This window comes from Electrona antarctica (assembly GCF_951216825.1).
Source record: "Electrona antarctica genome assembly, chromosome: 22".
Classification (NCBI taxonomy): domain Eukaryota; kingdom Metazoa; phylum Chordata; class Actinopteri; order Myctophiformes; family Myctophidae; genus Electrona; species Electrona antarctica.
The window spans coordinates 22,172,928-22,192,023 of NC_136805.1; the positions used below are offsets into that span (position 1 = coordinate 22,172,928).

The 19,096-nt window shown below is 41.9% G+C and overlaps 1 protein-coding gene across 4 annotated transcripts; it reads left to right on the forward strand.

Annotated features, from left to right (window-relative positions):
- The first annotated feature begins 575 nt into the window (after positions 1-575).
- Positions 576-16,972, forward strand: LOC306915904 (uncharacterized protein). 4 transcript variants are annotated; one of them, XM_079493571.1, is made up of 13 exons: positions 576-828; positions 1,959-2,169; positions 3,097-4,004; positions 4,409-4,589; positions 7,217-7,356; positions 8,491-9,056; positions 9,300-9,573; positions 9,876-10,071; positions 10,239-10,423; positions 11,375-11,470; positions 11,837-12,004; positions 13,125-13,218; positions 14,136-16,972. In XM_079493571.1, exons 3-13 carry the CDS (start codon positions 3,161-3,163, stop codon positions 14,197-14,199), a joined length of 2,808 nt encoding a protein of 935 aa, XP_079349697.1. In that variant the 5' UTR covers positions 576-828; positions 1,959-2,169; positions 3,097-3,160; the 3' UTR covers positions 14,200-16,972. The 4 variants fall into 4 exon arrangements, with proteins under 4 accessions (XP_079349697.1, XP_079349696.1, XP_079349699.1 ...); XM_079493570.1 differs by having other exon boundaries at positions 1,992-2,169; XM_079493573.1 differs by having other exon boundaries at positions 2,094-2,169.
- Positions 16,973-19,096: the final 2,124 nt, after the last annotated feature.

The following is a 19,096-nucleotide window of genomic DNA, read 5'->3' on the forward strand; positions in this document are numbered from 1 at the left end:
CATACTAGGTCCTTTGCCAAAAATAGCCAATCTACAAGCTCACAACGCCTTGCATCGAGACAGATTGTGAGATTGTACTGCTATTTCTGCTGAATGTTCATCAGTATAGGAACAGTAGGGTTCAAGTGGTTAAACTGCAAGCAGAGACATGAAACAAGTCTGTAAGAAACAATTATAAACGACAACAATGCAATAGACTTTGATTTCCTGCAATTAAATTACCTGGAGTTACTTATCACTGCTTTTTGTCACACAGGTGCCTGATCATCTCTCTCTCTCTCTCTCTCTCTCTAACAATGATCAATGATCACGGTCAATACAAGGAACTTCAAATACCAGGAATACACTTACTAGGCGATAATCATAGACATAGATACACAAGGAGCAGGACACTCATGACATAAAGTGACGAACTAGCAAAGGAACTGAACTAAACAGGGGAGCATAAATAGACACAGACTAACTAGGCACAGGTGAAACAAAACTCAAAATCAAGACAGGGATTGGCTGGGGGACTAAGAGGACACAGGTGAAAAACAAAGACTAATCACAATACATGTTAGACAAGGCAGGTACAGAACTACAGGGGCAGACAGGAATTCGACAAAACAATACTACAAAATCACAGGAACACAACAGAAGGGTAAAACAATAACAAAAACCAAGAACAGGGTACACAAGAAAACATAACACGACACGGACAGAAGCAGGCTGGTGTGTGATGTGTTTCAGCATCTGAGGTAACATTCATCCTGACGTGACCTCTCTCTGACACAGCTGTTTTTGGTCATATAGTATAGTATACCAAAGTGAAGACAACTCACCGGGGTGAGTTATCCAGTATGCATTGATTGATTGATTGTATTAACAGTATACATAATGGGTACATTTCAACAAAAGTACAGATCAATACAAAAACTGCTACGAGGATAAAACCAGAAAAGCACTAAGACTTGTTTACATCAGGGTCCTCCATTTAGGCCTACAAATATACACTTCTATCCATCGTATACAGTAAGATGAGGGGTAGATGAATAGATGAAAGCTCTAATATTTGCTTACAAGATACAAATGAAGCCCAAACCACAACCAGTTGCAACTCCTTGCAAGTTGCAACTAGTCACAACTCCTTGCAACAAAACAGTTTTAAGGTATGCCACACAAATGCAACTCCTTGCAACTGCCATTGGGGATATAATGTTGCATATTGCAAGGAGTTGTGAGTAGTTGCATTGGTGTGATTTGGGCTTTAGATTAAATCAAATAGCCTCACGTACCTAATTAACTACAGAAATAAAACTAACAAGAAGAAATAACCTCTACCCACTCCCCTCTCTCTACCTTGGGGGCACAGCCTGACAAGGTAATTGACAGTCTAACAATGTGATTGACATCAGCAGCTAGAGACCTGTGGTACTCTAGGACTCCATGAAGACATGCCTCCTGGAAGTATGCCTGCCTAGGGTCTAGGGAAGCACAATACATAACCAAAATTTACTTCTGTATTACAGAAGTAAATTTTGGTTGCTTATGCATTACAGACATGGGATGCAGAAGTGTCACCGAAAGTTTAACTTTCGGTGACACTTCTGCATCCCATGTCTGTAATGCATAAGCATACTTATAATGCATTACAATTTGCAATTGCTTTATAACAATAATCATATTCATAACACATTTTCTATATGACTTAAGCTATAGCATTTAAAACTATCAGCATTCGACTTTGGAAATCCTGATCGAATGCTGATAGTTTTTCCCTCTGATCTGGTGGTTTGCTATGTATTCCTTTGTTAATTATCTGAAGTCTATACACAAATCAGGGCTCTGAGCTCAGCTGACCAAACAAATTATTAGTAAAATTGTAGAAATGATTCCATGTGTGTGAATAACTGTAAAGCAAAACCTAAGGGCACGGCTGAGCTGAACTTAAATGGCCTGATATAATGATACCCAAGCATCATCCCCCTCTGACCGCCCACACACACCAGTGGAGCTGGAGCGGGGGGAGAAAGTGCTGCTTTGTCAATGAAACACAGCTCTGACTGGGAGCGGCGGAGGTTGGCAACAAAAGTTCCCAAATATTCTTCCAGAATACTAGATCTTGATTTACTCAACTGTTGGACACTGCAGCAAGCAACACCTGGCTGACAACACCACGGAAATACGGTAAGTCACGTCGCTTTTGCAGTCTTGTGCGACATCGACAAAAAAGTGAATTGACAAAACGTTTCGTCTCAAAGATGTATGCTAGCCTGCCGTGACCGGAATAAGTGTTGTGGTGTCTGGAGGGTTAAGATGGAAGAGAACTCCAGGCCAAAATTTAACTCGATATCCCTCGCATTTACATCTGAGACGCCCGTTCTGCAAAATGGGGCTCCTTTCAAGTGTTTGTCGCGCAAACTGCAAAGTATAACGTTGCCCACGTCTTTTTGGAAGACATGTAGTAAAACATAATTAGGGACTGCAGCTTTTGTACAATTCCCATATAGCCTAAAGTAAACTGTTATGAAGATGTTATCCCTTTTAACCTATTGTATGCAGCCTATTTTATTTGGAATGATTCATACGTAGTAGCGTTGGAAATGGAATGTGTGATGAATAACGGATGACGTACAAGTGTTTTTGACATTCATGTGCTTTCCTCGAATGTTTCGCAAAGCTAGTGAGTCATGCAGAAAACGTGCACCCTGGGCTATGTGAGAAAAATGCAAAGGAAAGTGACCAGACAGATTCGTTTTATAGTCTTGCGAGGGGTTTAGGCTAATTGATGGGAAGGAAGCAGAGCCTTCGGCTCTGATGGGAAGATGGAATTCTGTTCTTGTAGTAGCCTATGTTAATTTAGCCTGCATGTTATTTGGCCATTTTTAGGCCTACTGTATACGATATGGAACTCAGAACTATTCAACTATAATACAACTAAACACGATATTTCAGTAAGACGTTTAGTAAGTCAGCTTGACTTACTGAAATATTTTGTAAGTAAGCTTTTCCACTGCTCCCTCCAGTTACAACTACTTTATTTTTTGGTGAACAATTTTCAAGGGTCATCGTTCTCTGCATATTGTGAAAGCTCTTTCATTTCTCTTTTCACAGAGGCTACTATTGCTTAACTCATCTGGTGGTCACTTTGGAAGGAGGAAGTTCAAAGTTGTGAATAATGGTGGTCAGTTTAGAGTTGCCTATTACCTTGTCACATGTGGTGGTCTGTCTGTCTATATCCCTACTGGGACTGGTCTGCGGCGACCCCTGTCTGATCATCAGCGAGGTTAATGCAGACAACCCCAGACTTGACACCACTGAGTTTGTGGAGTTGTATCACACCAGTGGCCAAAGAGCCTCACTGGATGGCTACACCCTAGTGTTCTATAACGGAAATGGGAACATCGCCTATAAGGTGCTGGACCTGAAGGGTCAGCACACGGACGACCGAGGCTTCTTCCTGGTAGGTTCTGTGGACTTGCAGCCCAAACCGGCCATTCTCCTCCCTCCCAACACGGTTCAGAATGGCCCGGATGCCATTGTTCTCTACCACACATCCGCCTTTCGCTACGCAGAGAAGATGAATGCCACTGCCATTGGGCTGGTGGATGCCATTGTGTACATGACCCGGCGTTATGCGGGCGCTGAGGTCCTGGCAGAGACGCTGACCCCCGGAGTGCCGGCGTTCATTGAGGACGAGGCAGTCTACGAAGGCGACGAGTCCATGGAGAGGTGCCTGCTGTCTGGAGATCTCTGGGACTTCCAGGTGGCTTTACCCTCACCCGGTCAACGGAACAACTGCACCCCTCCAGCCTCTCCAGCCACCTCCCCACTGATCAGTGAGGTGAAGCTGGGAGGAGGACAGGTTGATGGGTTTGTGGAGATAACCGAAGCCCAGGCTGCAGGTCCTCTGGTGCTGGTGGTGGTGGATGGGAAAACCGACCAGGTCAGTGTGAGCGTGGATGTTGACACCTCCAGGAAGGGCATGGTCTCCATCACCATAGAGAAGAAATACATGAAAGGTGAGTGTGGGAATTACTGCATTCTCTGTCATTAGCGAACATATCTGCTGAAAGCCACATTGAAAACCAGGATTATGCCATCCAGGTCACCAGAGCTAGAATAGAGGTCCATTGCATTAGAGTAGACCATGCATAATGACAATAACTTAAAAGTTGAAGTTTATGTTGGGTTCTACTTCTACATAATAAAGCCTGAGTTTTCATGTGTCATGTGACATGGCAGTCATGTCAGTCAAAGAATAGTAAATCATGAATTTCATAAACTTTGTCTTCAACCGACTACCTGTTGAACCTGTTCAACCATATTACCTGGTAAAAATTAAGGATACTTATTTTCTTTGTACACTTGCATAATTGCATTAGAGCCAGTGAGTCAGTGAACATGAAAATGCTTCCCTTCTCAGGTGATGAATCAGGGGCGGTGGCTGTTTACAGTGGCAGGGCTGCAGATTTCCCACTTGGCAGTTCACTGAGCCAGACAGAGCCTCTAGACGCCTTTGTGTTCGCTGGGCCAGCAGACCAGCCGAGCGTCAACCTCGTAGAGACACTCATCCCAGGGAGACAAGCATACCAGCTAAGCACAAAGTAAGATAAATCTCTTATCTTCATCCTGTGGTTCTAATGGTATTTCCTTTAAGAAGTTAGTTGTATTGCATGCGTTAGTTGTATTGCATGCATGTATTGCAGTCTTTAATCAATATATTTAACACTATAATATAATAGTAATAAACACTAATAAACACTATAATATAGTAACACTATAATAGTAATAATACAATACTATAACATCAGTCAACTAACAGGGTATCGTTTTGGGATCCCCAGGGGATGGTAATTGCCACCCACCCACTAGTGTTCATATTTAACCTCAAACAGACAAACAGTTATATTATGCATATTTTCTCCAGCTCTGAACATTTTTCTTAAAGATTAATCAGTGTTACTTTAGACTGACGTTGAGTGCATCTCAATGCACGCCCGTCCATCTACATGTGGCACACATACAACCATACATTCATTTGTTTTCCCCCCTATTTTGGGCATGTAATTATAGGCGAACATATAAAAAATATTATTATTCTTTTCATTTAAAGAAATTGTGAAATACAAGCTCACAATGCGTCACTTTGCAGTTGTGAGCCTGTAGATTGGCTTTTTAAAGGAATAGTTCAATAATAAAAAATACTTATTTTCTATTGATGACTCACCCCATGGAGACTTGAAATCATGGATTTTCTTTTCTCGTCGCATTCCTAAGCCAATAGTTTGATGACCAGCAGTGGTTTCTTATGGTAAATTATAAATGGTGCATTTATATAGTGCCTTTATCCAAGGCGCTTTACATTGATTGATTGATTGATTGATTGAAATATTAACAGTTTGCAGAATTACAGTACATTTCAAGCACAAACTCAATACAAAGACTGTTAACTGTGAGTGCACGACCCAATTAAGCATTACACTTGTTTACAAGAGGGTCCACCTTGTTCAATTCATCAAAACATTTAGAGACTTACAAATAGACACTTCTATATACCGGTAGTCAAAGAACAGAACAGGAATTCATCATAAAGGAGGTAAAAAGGGAAAAGAAACATACAGTGAGGGGAAAAAAGGGTGGGCGGCGGGGGTGGATTCAGATTTTACGGGGGCCAGTTTCGAATTGCAGCCGTCCGTAGGTGCCCTTTGAGAGCGGTTTTGAAGGAGTCAAAGGATTTGCATGTCTTAATGACTGTTGGTAGGGCGTTCCACATTTTGGTGGCATAGGAGCGAAAATAATTTAGTCCCTTGTTTGTGCCGAATCTTGGTTGTACACCCTCTGGTGTTGTGGGTGTGGACTTCGTTAACATTAAGGAAGTATCTAGACAGGTACACAGGTATCTTGGTGGTGTATCGAATCTTGTGGACCAGACCCATTGCAAAATGCTGTACTCTGTCGTCGACCCTAAGCCATTCCAGCCTGTCAAAGTGGGCAGGGGTGAGATTGTGCATTACATTCACCCATTCACATGCACATTCATAGTTTCATACACCGATGGCGGAAGAAACCATGCAAGGCACCTACCTGCTCAATGGGAGCAATTAGGTGTTTAACGTCTTGCTTAAGGACACTTCGACACTAACTCTGGGTTGGGTTCCCAAGTGGCCACTCTACCGCAGAGGAGACACAAAGAGCCTTCTTTGTTCCCTATGGAGACACAAAGAGTCTCCTCAAATTATTGGCTTAGGAATGTGACAAAAACAAAACAATATCCATGAATTCAAGTCTCCATGGGGTGAATAATCAGAAAAGGCATTAGGGGTGTTCACAGGCAGGGCCATAAACAGAAGATGTGTTTCACTAGTCGGAAGAAACACACCATTGGGAAGGTTTAAGGGATTTAATGACAGTAAAGAAATGAAAGAATGAAAGAATGAGTGAAATCGGGTGTGTAGGTTCCAGGGGGGGTCGCCGACCCTGAGGTCTTTGGGGAGGAGGTCGTATGGCGTTCGTCTTACGGCGCGTATGGACGGTCACCCCCCAGCAGGAACCTGGGAGAGGGGGAGAAAGTAGGAGAGAAGAGAGTTTTGTTTTAATCGTTTGTTCCACTTTAGCAAAGTGAATGTAGCATTTCTAGTGCCGATAAGCACCTTTGAGGGGAGCAGGGAAAGGAGCTACTATGGAGGTGAAAGGGGGATGTGAGAAGCCTGTAGGAAAGTGGCTAGTGTGCGACTCAGCGAGGCGGGCAAGACGTGGAGGATTCTGGCCTGGGTGATACTGGGTAGGTATAAATAGGGACAGGTAGATTGGCGTGGAGGGCGGAGAGTGGCGTGAAGGGCAGGTTCAATGTGTGTTTCTCCACCTCCTGAACATCTGTTGTTCCAACTCCATGTTATGTACAATTCACATTCGTGCATTTTGCAGTCTTGCTTACAAACCCAGCTCTCTCCTAGTCGCTAGGTTTTTTGTTATTTTCCCCATTTGCTTTTTATTCTTGATTCCCTCCCCTGGGAATCCCAAATTAACATGTTCTGTTGTACAAGCATCACATATCGATCACATTTAATCGCACTATCCCTTTAAGCTATTTTTTAAATGGGGCTTACACTGTTGCCACCCTCAATTTTCTTCCTGAAATAATGCCTAGGAAGTGGTTCCTTCCTAGTACTGTTTATTAATAAATTAAACCCAGTGCTATCCTTCATCTTATTTGCCTTTTTATTGTGTTCAGTTTGAGAGAGGGAGGCTTCTACCTCAGTCGCTGTGGCGTTGCCACCTGGCCCAGAGACCCTGGTGTCTTCTGGGAAGCCCCACAAACCCCAGGCCAACCCAACCAGTGTCCCTGGCCCAAGATTTGCCCTCACACCATTGGTGAGTGTAATATTTGTATGCTGAATTTTCCATGCCAGAGACAAAAGCCAGCTGTGCAACACAACTAGTGACATGTATGCCTGATTCGATTTGATTTGTTTTTAGGTTATAGCTTTGTTTTTCCTATGTCCAGCTTTTAGTGTGTGTGCAAACACAAACATTGCGTAACACAAACATTGACGACGAAGGTGAGGACACAAATTCTGATTGGCTGAAATGAGATGATATATGATGATGTACGATGATAACACAGGTGTGATTTTTATTATTCTGTTTAGAAAAGCCTGCTCTGAATAGGTGTTCAGAATTAGCACTTGTGCTAAAACACTTGGCTCAAGTAATGCAATGCATTGTGATGTCCAATTGTCCATGTCAAATAAAATAAACATACATGGTGGTTGCGTAGCGTGTTGCACACCAAAAATAGCCAATGTATATACGTACATGTACAAGCTCACAACCCATCCATACAGGCACACAACCAATTATAAAACTTCTCTTAGTCCGTTTTTACACTGTGGTCAGACTGGAAACAGTGTAGAACAGGGTTTGTCTATTTGACTATTTTTATGTATGACAAAAGTAGATCAATCACAGCTAAAGCTGATATGTACATGATGTCATAAACAGTAGCACCTCCGGTCATGAACGAACACAACGCGCCAACAAGAAAATGCCAAAGTTAAACTCTTGAAGTAGTAATTTATGAGTGAATCTTAGTTACACCAACAATGATCTTGTGAAGCACCTTTTGTAATTATAGGTGAAATATTCATGAAGATCAATACTTCCATTTGAACAGTTGAAGAGTACTGTTGCCACACAGTACTTACCACAAGTAACTTACCACATTGATACAGTAGCTTAAGATTGGACAGGCACTAGGAGGTGTACGCCGTCCTTGTTGACATTTGGCACTCTCACACATTCAAAAAGCCACTCTTTCACTGGTACAGAATATTAGACAATCCTGTGAATATTGACTTCAACTTTGATGAAGAATGAAGTGTCAAGATAAGTGTCAACTGTCAAGATAAATGAACTACTAGAATTTGGATTATCATTACATTTGACCAATAAATTAGAGACTGACAGAACTTTATTATTTTTTTTACCTATCTCTCAATGCATTAGTGACACCAGGGGGTACTGATGCTCCGCCTCAAATCCCTCCTTGGGGTCGTGGGGACTTCCTGATCAACGAGCTGAACACAGACTCGCCTGGCTCAGCTGAGGACGGCGAGTACATCGAGCTCTGGCACCCGTCAGGCCGCCGCGTTTCCCTGCAGGGCATCTGGCTGCTGCTCTTCAGCGCCCACAACAACAAGCACTACCGCGAGATCAGCCTCAGTGGACACTTCACCACCGCCAAGGGCTACTTCCTGCTGGGCAGCGACAGGTTGGTACCAGCTCCCTCGCTCCGCTTGCCGCCCAACACCATCCAGAATGGGCCGGATGCTGTGGCGCTCTACCGCAGCCCGTTTGGTCAACCTTCTTCTATACAGTCAGGGATTCCCACCCATGGGCTGCTGGATGCAGTGGTGTACAGGCTGAGGGGCTCAGATAAAGATGCTCAGGAGCTGAGCGATGCGCTGACTCCAGGACAGCTGCCCCTGTTGGAGGACCCTGATGCTCTGCCGGGAGACGAAGCCCTCAGCCGCTGTGGAGGCCTGCACCCGGCTGACCTCTCGACCTTTGCGGTGAGAACCGGCACACTTACTCAACTCTCAGAATTCATCTTTAATGGACTGTAACGATTTCAATACATGTCATTGTTTATTCCCAATAGTGTAACCTAGTTCAGTACACAGTGAGTCATGGCCAATGGGCTAAAAAGCTTTACACTTGAGCAAGCCATCGATGCATCTTGTATAGTTAGTGGAATTGGAAGTCCACTCCACAAAACCGCCATGGGTCTGCTTTGATGTTGATGTTTCATGCAGGTGGCTCCTCTAACCCCTCTGAGGGAGAACTTGTGCCCTCGTCCACCTCCACCCCCTGAAGGCGTGGTCATCAGTGAGGTGGCTAGTAACCACTGGACAAATCACAGCCAGCAGAGGGCCTTTGTGGAACTGCACGGATCACCCATGACAGTCCTGAGAGGGTTGGTGCTGACTGTGTTTGACCAAGAGCGCAGTTGGACCACCATAGCTCTCCCTTTGTCTGGATTTACTGACCAGGAAGGATTCTACATTGTTGGAAATGTAACTGGGGCAGGTGAGGGTGCTGAGACCTGGATTATGGATGAACTATGGTGTTGTTAATATTGAAACAAATGCTAAAATCTTCTTGTGCATTGTTTGACATTTATATGTTAAATAATTATGTTCACAACGTAAGCATATGTGATGAAGACATTTTCAGTTGCCCTGCTTTGCTCCACATTGTCTTGATTCTTCTTCCTTTCTCCGCTCCCTCACCCTCTGCATTGTCCTCATTTCTCCCTGTTCTCCTGCTCCCTCTATCCCTCTCATCTTTTCACCCCCCTCTCGCTCTCCTTCTCGTTCTCTCACACTCAGACCAGGCTTTCCCTGAGGGCTTCACAATTCCAGCACGTGGCGCTGTAGTGCTGTGCTATGACCTGTTCAGTGTGTGTCGAGCCGGCACTGCCTTGACCAACTCCAGCCTGCGAGATACACTGGTGTTCAGTGAGAATCCTCAGCTGCTCTCCACCCTCTCTGCCACCAGGGGGCAGCAGGTGTTTCCAGCTCTCAGGTGAGGTTGGAAATTGGAATAAAGACATCAGTGACAGTAATACTAATTTCTTTAGTTACTTACAAACTAGTGGTTCTATTTAGACATCAATATTTTGCTTTGATGATTGCAAAAATGTATCAGTAATTTTGATTAGGAAATGTGTGTGTGTGTGCGTGTGCGTGCAGGTCAGTGGAAGATGGCCCTGTCTCACTCAGTCGATGTTCATGTTGTGAAGTGAGGAGCCCCTCTTCCTGGACAAGCTCCTCGCCCACCGCTCGCTCCACCAACCTCTGCCCTAGTTCTGCCTTCTCCAGTCATATTGACCTGTGTCTGGGACCGCTTTCCAGTGAATGGCAAGAGCACTCAGGAAGTAAGCTTATTTTATGTAAACACAGTCTTAACAAAGTGGTTTTCATCCGTTGGTTCTGCTCTGGGCCCGTCATTTTTGCACTGACCACATGAACCAAAACATTATTAGAAGTAGTTGTGTGTCCACTCCACAGCCCAACCACAATATCCAGAAATGGGTTATGTACAGTAGACAGTGACTAGGAAACAATGGTATTAAACAAAACTATTATTATTATTTTCTTTTTAATATGAATATTTTAGCACTGGTGGTGGTGTTAAACCTTTAATCAGTGGCATAACCTTTGGGGGCCAGAGACCCTGGTGTCTTTAAATGTTAACTGACTGTTCAATGGTGTAAAATAACCCAAATAAACCTTTTACAATTTACAATTTAGGCATTTAGCAGACGCTCTTAATCCAGAGCGATTTACATTAAGCAATAACAAAAAGCATGGCATACATCACATATATAAAAAGTAGTTATCATGAAACATGCGTAAGCTAAGAACGTAACAGTGGAGTATCTATGTAAACTATACATACTATACTATATTATATACATGTGTACTATAAAGTGCTATGACTACATAAAATGCAATTCTAGTGCTGTCTATGTAACATGCTATAAGTCTGTTTAAAATACTATCTAAGTCTACAAAAAGTGCTATATTTAAAATACTATCTAAGTCTACATAAAGTGCTATCTAAGGGGCTAGTGCTACGGGCCCCTTAGATAGCACTTTATGTAGACTTAGATAGTATTTTAAATACTTTTGAGCTTTGGAGCATGATCCAAAGCTGTGCAGACCCTACTTTTCTTTTGGACTGACTCTGACCAATGCTAATTTCATCCATGTTGGTGTAACCCTCCCATTGTGTGTAAGCATTATTCACCCTAAAATTGGATACATAGCAGTGGACCTGTCCTGTGTTTATCTGAATGAATACTGACAATCCCTGTTTGTTTTAGACTGCAGTGGTCTGATCCAGGGAAACAAAGTCATGGAGGTGGCTGGATATCTGGAGCAGAGGTGTCATTGTGGAATCTCTGCCCTCTATCTTCAGGGTAAGGCACAGAAGCAACACACACAGAGTAAATTAATTCCACATGCTCAGCTGTCCTCACTACTGTCTCATTACGAGTTGTCCACTGAACTTTAGCTATCCAACCAAGTCACTGCCTTCTTATCTATTACTCAGCAAAAATGGGTCTATTAGAGATATACCAGACCAGACCAGATACTTGTCTTTTGCATACTATCAAGTGATTTGCATGTTATTAAAAAGTGTCATTTTCTTCAGTGTATCCTTGTAAATGTTGGTTGTCCATTGTTTTATGTGGCACCTTATAAAAATGTCTGAATAAACCAGGTGTCCATATTTGGACAACCCTCTATTTTCCTATAACATCTAAACTGTGTTTGCTATCCAGGGGCCAACTTCTCCTGTGTATCGGGGTGGCTGCGTGTGCGGGGGAACATCCAGGCGCTGTCAGATCACCAGAAGGCTCTCATCCTTCAGACATCCCACATGCACCCCTCTGGTGCTGAAGGAGACATCTGCTCAATGCCCAGCCCCCCTCACCGACACATCAGCCCAGGTTTGCTTCATCTCCACTTCATCTTGTTTCTTTTATTAACTCTTTGTTACTGATTTTCTCTATTAGATTTGTTTTACCTGTTTAAATTCCGATGAGCCCCGTTATACAAGATGGTCTATCCCTCAAAGAACTCACCAAGGCATACACCAGATATTCAATGTGTTCCTGCCCGGAAGCTCTGTGAGCATCTATAGCTTTCAGTTGTGAGACTTCTCCAAGTCAAAATGAGAAACAGCCATAGGCATGATCCACTCACCTGCCCACCAGACAGGTGGGCAGGTGGTCAATGATGTCAACATTGGAAAAACAGTTTTTCTTTACCCATTACAATTTCCCCCCTGTCTCCACTGTCCACAAGGTGGCGGTTATGAATGCTGTAAACTTTGTACATGTTTCTATTTCATCATTACTTTCAGTGAAGGTTCTTAATAATAAACTGCTATTTTTTACAACAGAAACCGTTGCCTAAAAAGTAAACGCTGATTTGCACTGACGTCGGGTATGTCCACATTTGGGCATTATCCACCCACCTGCCAGCCACAGACAGGCAACTTGATGATTATGTTCTGGCTTTAGTCAACTCTTGCAGCAACATTCTGTAGAAGCTGACCTGTTGGCTGTTAGTCATGAGAGCAGTACTGTAAATTACAGTAATCAAGAAAATCTTTCTGTGTGGGAGAATTCACACTCATGGAGGTAAGGGGGATGCTACTGTAAATCAGTTTAAAACCATTGTCTTGAAAATCTACTTTATTTTATTTATTTATTCTGACATCATTAAGAAGCTTAACCAAAGCTGTTTTTGTACTGTGAATGACATGAAATCCATCTCTGAAAGTAAACAAAGAACGATCTGAAAGGATGCTGTAAGTTAGTGCATGTAGGCCTGTAATCACTTGGAGCTGACTCAAGTTGTACTCATTGATTCCAGGTCTATTCCAAGAGTCTGTACAATTGTATGCCCCACGTTGTGATCTTGCGGATCTGCAATTTTCGAAATATTTTCCAACCATTTTGTACGGAAAATATTGCATGAATGTATAAAACAAGTTAAGTAAAATAGATATAGAGATGCAAGGTTTCTGACCGACGGCAACGATATTGTCTTTGTTTCTCTCAGGGTCTGCCTTGGGCCTGCAGATAGGCCTCATAGCAGGGGTGCTGCTACTCTTGGGATTAGGAGCTGCTCTTTTCACATATCTTTATAAGAAGAGGTGAGCTCTCTCTCCAACGGCCCTGCCTTTTCTTGCACCCTCTGTCTTTCCATAACTCCTGTAACAGCTGTATTTGTAGGCTACAGTATGTTTATATTTATGTCTGTCACAAAATAATATAATTATGCATACCTTGCTTGAAATGTCTGCTTTCTCAGTTAGTATTGAGATTTTCCCGTTTGCAAAGTTTGTACACTGCTGTGCTGACCTCTGTTAATCTTTCCTAAAACATGTCAACTGTGAGTGCTCAGCTGTACAACATCTTTACAATTTGATCAGTGTTTTAAAAGAAGTTTCAGTTTAGTTTAACCCCATTTAGACCTGAGGTCGATTATAAAAACCCTTCTAAATCCTGACCTGAAGTTTTCTGAAAAAAATATTTAGTCAACAATTACAAAAAATAATAATAATATATGTTGTTATATGTTGTACAACAACTACCCAAAAATGGGTCTAGAAAGGTAAAACCCCCAAAACGGGTTTCCGTCCTTACAGTATTATGCGTGTCTTAAGTACCAGGTCTTATTACTTAACTTAAGACCTGGAGGCGTGATCAATGCCATTTGGCTATTCTGAGTGGCCAAACAGCATTGACCACGCCTCCAGGTCATAAGACCTGGTACTTAGGACACGCATAATACTGCCCTAGCTAATGGGTTAAAACGTCAGATTCTACCAGTTAACCTTCGATTGTTGGATGAGAGATGGGAATTACCACACAGACAATTCTTCAATGTAAATGTATACATTTTTAACACAGCGAGCTTACAAATGTAACCTCTATTTGGTTACATTTGTGCACTCCTGGAGTTAAATTAACAGTGTGGATCTTACTGTGTAGTGTGTACTAATGCTTACATGTTCCCAAGGTTGTGTGCCATGGGGGTTTCATTCATAAATGTATTTCCCCTCCCTAGGCGTCCTCTGGACTATTACTCCATGGAGCTGAACGAGCATGCAGAGGGACTCTCAGAACTATAATCCAACTGTGTTTGTGCGTAAAGTGCTTTTGAGTGAGTGAGCAACCTGCAGGCGCGATCGTGGTACAGTAGGTCATGTCAATTTTAACGGTGTGCGGAACTGATTGAGTGCCTTAACTGCAGGGATGCGATGGCTCCTTGGGGTTAACACTGTTATGGCGTGAGCCAGTGTCATGTACAGTACAGTATATGGCACATCATGTTTCACGCTACCTAGTATAATGTTTCAGACCTTGCAGAGGAGAATTGAAAATGCTAAATTATACAGGTAAATGTATATTTTTTGTAATTGACAAAAGTGGACCTATAGGTCTGTATGGAAATTGCAGGCTACATGAAATGCTACTTATAAAGGGAAGGGAATGTCCAAGGGATTTATTTTTGAATTCTTGATTCATCTACACAGAATATTTGTATTGCAAAAATAACATTTTATATCATGTCATTTTTATGTCACTGTAGAGAATCACTTTTAATTCAAAACACAGTGTTGCCTGTTTTTATGCAGGCATAAGGCCTGATTTTTGCTTCATGTCTTAAAAGAAATTGTCCAACTGAAAGATGTGCCAGTGCCACAGTGTCACGTGAAAAGACAATGTTTTTGTTGAGTGACACATCGCAAGTCAGGCTTTAGTCTTTGTCCAGCTGTTGTTCCTCAAGCTGTCAGATCCGTATTGCACTGATGATACCTCTTCATCCCAGCCTGTTCACCCTCTTCAAAGGGGTTTACTTGCTGACCTTTTATTTTTTTTAATGATCTTTGTGTAACACCATCGAGTTTTAGATTATAATCACTAAGAGAGCTTGATTATTATTGTTATGTTTGTATGTGAATGTGTTTAGTTATCTTGTGATGAATGTCTGTAACCACTTCTGTGTGCTTGGCTTAAAGCAAACTGTTTACACTTTCTTCATTGAAATGTTTTGGAAAGGAATGTGGAAAGAAAAGACTGGCATAAAAGGACGATTAACTCCTTAATTGGCATTATATCAGGAGTAGTTATTTCAATGGATCATGTGTATGATATCTGTATGTATGTATGTGCTACTTCATTTTCTTCTCCATTTTATATTACAAGTGGCTTAGTGCATTAGTGGCTTATTATGAACCACTACTGTGCCTTTACGCCTTTGCCCAACCCTTACGGGACCATTAGGCTGTATTTGTACTCTCTCAGACTTACGGATAAATGAACATGAGGATTTTACTGTGGACCGTCAACAGTGTCAGCTGATGCCTCAGTAAAGCACAGAGAGCAGCCATATGAATACATGTTAGGTACATGATGTCTGCATTCTCAGGGGGGACCTTAATGCATTTGTCATAATACTTACACAACCATACATGTAATTATCTCCACCAGGATGAAGGCACAGAGATTGTTTTTTTCGTGTGTGTGTGTGTGTGTGTTTGTGTGTGTGCGTGTGTGTGCGTCTGCGTGTGCATCTGCGTGTGCGTGTGCGTGCGTGTGTGTGTGGTTTTGCAAACCGCTGGACCGAAAAGCATCTTCTGCAGACTGCCAAGGATGTTACTCCACTACACATTTTCATATCCCCATCATAGTGGCGCTATACCAGTCCACTTTAGGTTTTTGCTTATAACTCTTGAATTGTGCAGTGGGTTGTACAATCAAAAATGTCCCTTGGATTGTGTCATGTGACAATGAGCAGCTTTAGATATTCCATATTGTTTACCTGCAATTGCCTTCCAAAATGAGAAGGAGGGGCCTTTTCTTCCCTCTTTTACACGATAAATTCCATATTTGAACGCAACAACCAATCGACCCCAAAGTGTTGAGTGGCATAGTGCACCTCCAAAAGCACTTTAACGTCTGACCATAGGGGCTGCTGCAAATGCAAGAAGTTGAACTGCATGTTGTAGAAATTCTATTTCCGCCTGCAGTTTCCTCATGTGCTGATGGTCGCAAGCCATGACTTAGGCCTCATTTAGACTGCAGTCACATACAGTCAAATCTGATTAAAATCTGATTTCTTTCTCAAATCTGATCTTTTGGCCCGACCATTCACACAGTTTTCAAGTGACCAGATCTGATCTGCGCGTTCAGACTGGCAGCCAAATCCAGCCTGAATCAGATCTGTGCCACATCCAGATTGGAATCTGATTTGTTTAAATAAGTCTAAATGCAGACAGGTCACAAACAAACTGAGACCTCAAATCAGATTTGAATCAGATTTTAAACCACCTCTGAATTTTAATTAGTTATTAAATCAATCTTTTCTCCAGGGACTATTATAGACTAGAAATCAACCCAAATGTAACTTTGACAAAAGTTTCCATAAAGTTCAGTGTTGAATTTACTTTATTTTACTTTATTTTTTGTATTTTTTTAACTGAATCCAATGGGTTCCTTGAAAATCAAACAAAAGGTCCTTTGTTATGGTCCTTTAATCCAAATGTATGAACCTTTGCCATACAGTACATTCAAAAGGAAAAGAGAAAGAAAAAAGTGGCCAATACAGAGACTAGCTGAGAAGTTGTTTTGATGTGATTAATTTATTTAGATTTTACTTTTCCAAAAACATTTGTTTGAATAGTACAACATTTTTACCTGGCAAACATGGCTCATGCAATCTCATTGTCTGCCTCTTTTTCCTAATATAAAACATGTATCATGTTCATGAAGTGGCTCATTTTATACCGTTTTATCTTGTGGGTTTGAAAAAGGAAAGGAAAAGGGGTACATTTGTGTGATTAGTTGATGCACTTTGCTAAATCTGTTTTCAAATTCATGTAGCAAGTTTGAAATAAATATCTCCACAGATGTGCAATGAAGTTGCAGTGTGTTTTAATTTTCTTCTGTCCCTCCTTATCATTGTGCTGGTAGGCTACACTACAGTATGATTGTGCACAACCTGCACACCCACGTCTAAACCACAAGTTCCACAACACAAGAAGCCAAAAACAGCAGATAGGAAATAGATGCAGCTCGAAACTGTGACACTTCAAGTAACGAGTACCTGCTGATCACTTGCACTGCAGTAAGTAGATCACGTTCCATTTTCTGTTTCAAAGCCTCAGTGCCAGAGTTCTTCCTGTTATCTACACTTGTAGTTTGTGTGCAGTTTTTTGTTTCTGAGCTGCAGTGTGGTCTTATTAGATACAGCTCTTGCTCAGACATCGTCTCATCCACTGACGGTTGATTGCAAATATATGGTGAGTGAGTTCTTTAATCCACTGAATTTTAAAACTTATTTTCTGCAACATCACTGAATTTCATACAACGAACCGAGCTAGTAGGTTTACAAACTGATGGGTCTTGGTCTTGAGCTACAGCAAGTAATGCATTGTAATGTTCTCATAATTCCTGACTTGAGTTCACCTTTTCTAATATCCACACCCTGAAAAAGGCATGATTCCAGTGTTCGTCCTGGAGGTTTCCCGTCTCTTGTGGCCACAGTGTATTAATGCTGTTGAAACAAAACCTTTACGTCACCTCTTCATTATGAAAGTGTTTCTGTCATTTATATATTTTTTGTTTTGTTGGTGTGCCTTTATTTTATTTATTTTTATTTTATGCCTTGTGCTATGTCTTTGTTATCAATTTGATGTGTAGTGTAGTTAGTAGACATGTAGTAACACCCAGTTACAATTGTTACTGGGTGATTCAGTTTGAAACTTTATTTTTATTGACATTGTTTTGACACTTATTGGTTTTTAGCATTAGATGGGTTGACACGGCCAGCATTTAAGCATCCGAAGGAATCTGCATATACGGTACGAGAGTCTGAGGTTTGGTTTTTACCTTCCGTTGTACGTGCTGACTTGAAAGCATGCAGACCTAACAGGAAGACAATTGCCATATACCTTTTTCCTTACAGTTCACTTTTGAGTTTGCAGTAGTTTTGGGTTTAGCTTGAACCCCAACCCCTCATTATGCACAGCTTTAGGTTTACTGCCATTAAAACAATTGTAAGACTCCAAAAGACATCTGTGCAGACTGGAAATGTTGAGGTGCTAAACAGAATTGCCATTGCATGGCTGCTTGGCAGCTTTTAAACGAATGGCTCTAATGTTACTAGCAATCTCATTTCAGTTACTGGTCCCATATGTGATGATGATAAAATGCAAGATCATATCTTCCATTGAGACAGACATTGTACAGTGTCATATTACTAGCGCATCACCTCACCCACTGAGTGGAATTCAAAGTTTGAATAACCCCTTTCAGTCAGATAACTCACAAATAGATTTAACCAATATTTATTATAGATTGAGAATACAAGTGTGCATATAATATTTTATCTTGGTGTTCTCTCTGCTCGGCACAATTACACACCATCCTTAAACATTAAGAGCAGGGAGATAGATATACAATAACAACCCCCCATGGGGAACAGCAGTCTAGGTGAGCTTAAATACCCCGTCCAATTGGTGACTGACTGCCACGTCAGTGTATGACATGTGGGTCTTGCAAACACTGTATAAACCCACATGCAGCGTATTAACCCCTCGAGTAATATGTATGCGCACTTGATCCTAACATGAAGCCGCTCGAGTATATCTGACTGAACTCTGCAAGCTACGTATCATTCAAATGTGATGAAAGACATGTTTTGCTGTTTAACAGACACACCAGTCAATGCTGTACTGTACAGAGCATGCTGTGCTTACGTCAATAATGATTGTGTTCCTGCAATTGCGTGTATTCCGTGCACTGAAATGAGGTAGTGAGGTTCCAGCCGCCGAGTAGTTTCGGATCTCCGGTTGTCCAGAACCGCCACTCCAACGAATATGCCCATATATGGGCATTCCAATATATTGGCAAATACTGATGACATAAAAGGGACACAGGTGGACAGCCAGGAACAGACATCTCCACATATGAGTAGTTCACAGTAAGATAATGTCGGGTGCATGGTTCTGGTAGAAATAGTCT

Coding starts and splice junctions, on each gene's coding strand:
- LOC306915904 (XM_079493571.1), top strand. CDS start 3,161: ATGGTGGTCAGTTTAGAGTTGCCTATTACCTTGTCACATGTGGTGGTC. Junction 7,357..8,490: donor GATTTGCCCTCACACCATTG/GTGAGTGTAATA, acceptor TCAATGCATTAG/TGACACCAGGGGGTACTGAT. Junction 9,574..9,875: donor TGGAAATGTAACTGGGGCAG/GTGAGGGTGCTG, acceptor TCTCACACTCAG/ACCAGGCTTTCCCTGAGGGC.